General features: G+C 42.1%; 1 protein-coding gene across 1 annotated transcript in view; it reads left to right on the top strand.

Moving 5' to 3' along the window:
* The window catches only part of ABCC4 (ATP binding cassette subfamily C member 4), a 196,266-nt gene that overhangs the window by 140,643 nt on the left and 52,150 nt on the right, over nt 1-3,473 (top strand). The window contains exon 20 of the mRNA XM_015567729.1: nt 1,763-1,913. Within this exon, the coding sequence (XP_015423215.1) occupies nt 1,763-1,913 (151 nt within the window). The remainder of the gene's footprint in view (nt 1-1,762; nt 1,914-3,473) is intronic.

Genomic DNA, 3,473 nt, shown 5'->3' with positions numbered 1-3,473 from the left:
GCGCAGATAGAGGGTGCAGTGCTGGTGCTGAGACGACATAGGAGAACCGTGTTAACTTTTGCTGCTGGGCTCCTTCTTGGTCAGAAGTTGCATCAACTGTGATTACTACCTGCAGATTCTTCATGCCACTCTGTTTGTTAAGCCTGCCTATGAAGTTTGGTCACAAGTCTCTTAGAACCCTCTAAACAGGGTCCAGTATTCCTCCTCGTGTTTCTGTAGCACCCTATGCTTTGCAGTCTGGGTCAAGTTGCTTTTCCTCTCCCTGTGCCTCAGTGTCTCCATCTGTAAAATGGGATAATATTACTAACTCAGTAGGGCTATTGTGAGAATTAAGTGGGTTAATACACATGAAGTATTTAACGTGTAGCCAGATACACAGACAGCATGCAGGAAGTGTTAAATACAGGTAGAACATGAAAGCACAACCCCACTTCCAAAGGTAAACATTTTCCTCCTTTTCTGAGTACTGAATTTGCACCTATCCACTTGTGTTTTTTTTTAATTGTTTAAAGTTTTACATATGTCTCTATCCACTTCTTTATCTCTGAGTATTGCTGAGTCTTCTGATTCTTCATCTATAATAACTACTTGCTCATTTCCTGGGTGATATCTGTTGACTCATGATAGTTTGGGATTCCAGTCTTACCCCCTCTGAGTCTCAAATTTTCTCATCAGCTAAATAAGGAAAATAGCAATGCGTACCGCATGGAGCTACCGAGAGCATCAAAAGAGCTCATGCCCAGAGAGTTCTTATCTCTGTGTTTGGCATGTAGTAAGCATTCGATACGTAGCAGCAGGATCACACCTATGTTTTTGTTCTTTTGTTGGATGGGAAGATATTTCCTGCCATTACAACACGTCTTTGGAAGTGAGGAATTTAATCCTAACAAAACAACTCATTAAATCTATTTTTGCAAAGAATTCTTGGTAAGAGAGGTGAAAGGGTTCCCGGACCCATTTCCAATGTGTGTGAGTGGAGTCTGCCCTACACCAACAAGCAATTCTTGGATGCCAGCTTGATGTCCGAGCATTCGAGCATTCGACTCAATTCTGACACCAATGGCCCAGGGTGGAATCTGATTCCACAGGTAAAGGGCTCTGTCCCACCAGACCGCCCTTCACTTCACACTCACTTGCAAGCCCAGCTTGTTACCTGTGCTTCTGAATGACTGGCTGCAAATTAGAGGTTTCCATGAGCCCCTTCTGGGGCTCCATTAATTTGCTAGAATGGCTCATAAAACTAGAGAAACCCGTTTACTCGCTAGATTACGGATTTATTGTAAAGAATACTAAGGCTATGGATCCAACAGCCAGCGAAGAGAGACGGGCAAGGTCCTGCATGAAGCTCAAGGAGATTCTGTCCTTGTGCAGCTTGGGGCTCATCATGGTGGAAAGCAATCTGGTTTTCCACTTGGAAGCTCCCCGAGAAAGGGGCAAGGAACTGTCTGCTGGGGTTTCATGGAAGCTTCATTATGTGGTCATGATTGGCTAAGTCAGTTGGCCGTTGATTCAACCTCAAGCCCCTCTCTTCTTGCAGGACAATCAGGGGGTAGGACTGAAAGTTTTAATCCTCTAACCATAGATTGGCTCCATTGGCAACCAGTTCTGTTCTTTAGGTGTGTTCCTCGCGTTACTTCATTAACATGATACCTTGATCACTTGGGAGCTCTGTGCGGGAAATGGGGACAAAGACGAAATCATTAATTCTTATCATAAATCACAATCTCACAGGAGACCTCTGCATCTGTTTTCACTGTTTCAGACGTTTCTGCAAGTGATTGGTGTGGTCGGCGTGGCGGTGGCGGTTATACCTTGGATTGCAATACCCTTGGTTCCCCTTGGCATCATTTTCATTGTTCTTCGGAGATATTTCTTAGAAACGTCCAGAGATGTCAAACGCCTGGAATCTACGAGTGAGTACGAAGGCTCTCAGGTTGGGATGGCAGCAGTGCATTGTGGCTTCCGTTCATGCCCTCATTAAGGAGACCCTGAAATTCTCATAACGTTAACATGAACTGTGTATTCAAACCTCCTTTAGTCAGTGTGGCCTTTAATGCAAATAGATCAGTGCCATGCTAGATGCAGCCTTCAGCTTTGCATAAGGCAAGAATGGATGTAAGATTTCATGGGAATGTGAGCACTAAAGACAGACAGTTCCATCCTGGTCATGACATACTTCCTAATCCAGGGCAGAAGGCAGTACATGTTTCTTAGGTATAAAGTATCTCATCATATTTTAACTAGTAGAGAAATAAAACAGATTCTCTCGCCCTCCCCCTGAATTTCTAGAAATGACAAAGGAAAGGCAAAGATTGCAGTGGTTCTCAACCTTCCTAATGCCTTGACTCTTTAATACAGTTCCTCATGTTGTGGTGACCCCCAGCCATAAAATTATTTTCGTTGCTACTTCATAACTGTAATTTTGCTACTGTTATGAATCGTAATGTAAATATCTGATATGCTATATGTGTTTTCCGATGGTCGCGACCCACAGGTTGAGAACCGCTGGATTGGAGGAAGAAAAGGTGTCAGGAAATGCACTCCTGTCAGAAGTGATACATTTGAAAAATATATTACTCTCACACATTCAAAACATTTCAAATAAGTTGTGGTGGTTAAATGTTTTGAAAAGATAAGCACTGCTATTTTCAGTCTTGCTCTTTATTGTCACCAGTAGTGCCACACTGTTTGAGGGCTCCCCACCCCCACCCCCTTGGGCTGTCCGTATAAATGGATACTGAAAATAATCCCCTTGGGAGGACATAGGAGAGGGATCAGTTTAGTCTGTTACTCTATTCAGCTTCCTAGAGTTAGAATAGTGGGGAAAGCATTTTATGATTAACCATTGTGTCTACAGGTAATCGCAGAGGATGTACCGATTCAGAGCTTATCTCATTAATGCACAAACATTTTATTATTAAAACAACAAAATTATAAGGAGAATAGATACTAATATGTTTTTTAAATCCATAAGGATGATAGCCAAAACATAAAGAAGAAAGATAATTATATCAGAAACCTCAACTGAGGATTGTTACTGCAAAATAACACCAGCTTAGCTTTCTGGAAGCCAGGCTAAGGAGAGAAATGTCGATTCCCACGGTTCTCCATATCTACCAACTGGAAAAATACAAGTTCATCAGGATAAAGGAGTTTTTGTTGTGGCAAATGTGTGTTTCTTTTTTAATAATAAACCCTAGAAGGGCATTTGTCCTAAGTATTTGCATAAAGACTAGCGGGTGACAGTCTCATAAAAGCTATAGCCAACTTTTCAGTCATCAAGAAAACCAGCTAAACTACTGTTGAGGGTTGGTTTTCTTAGATCTTTTAATGGGGTGGTGGAGCAGTGTCATCAAGGTGTTGATAACATTCTGTTGATGTGATTTGTTATGATGACAGGACTTGGAGAAGGCGGGACAAGTGATAAGCCCCAACCATTCTTTTGTGTAGATAACAAGGCTTTAGTCATTTAC

This window comes from Myotis davidii, unplaced genomic scaffold (genome assembly GCF_000327345.1).
Source record: "Myotis davidii unplaced genomic scaffold, ASM32734v1 scaffold419, whole genome shotgun sequence".
NCBI classification, from domain to species: Eukaryota; Metazoa; Chordata; class Mammalia; order Chiroptera; family Vespertilionidae; genus Myotis; species Myotis davidii.
This window is presented reverse-complemented; position numbering and strand designations above follow the sequence as displayed.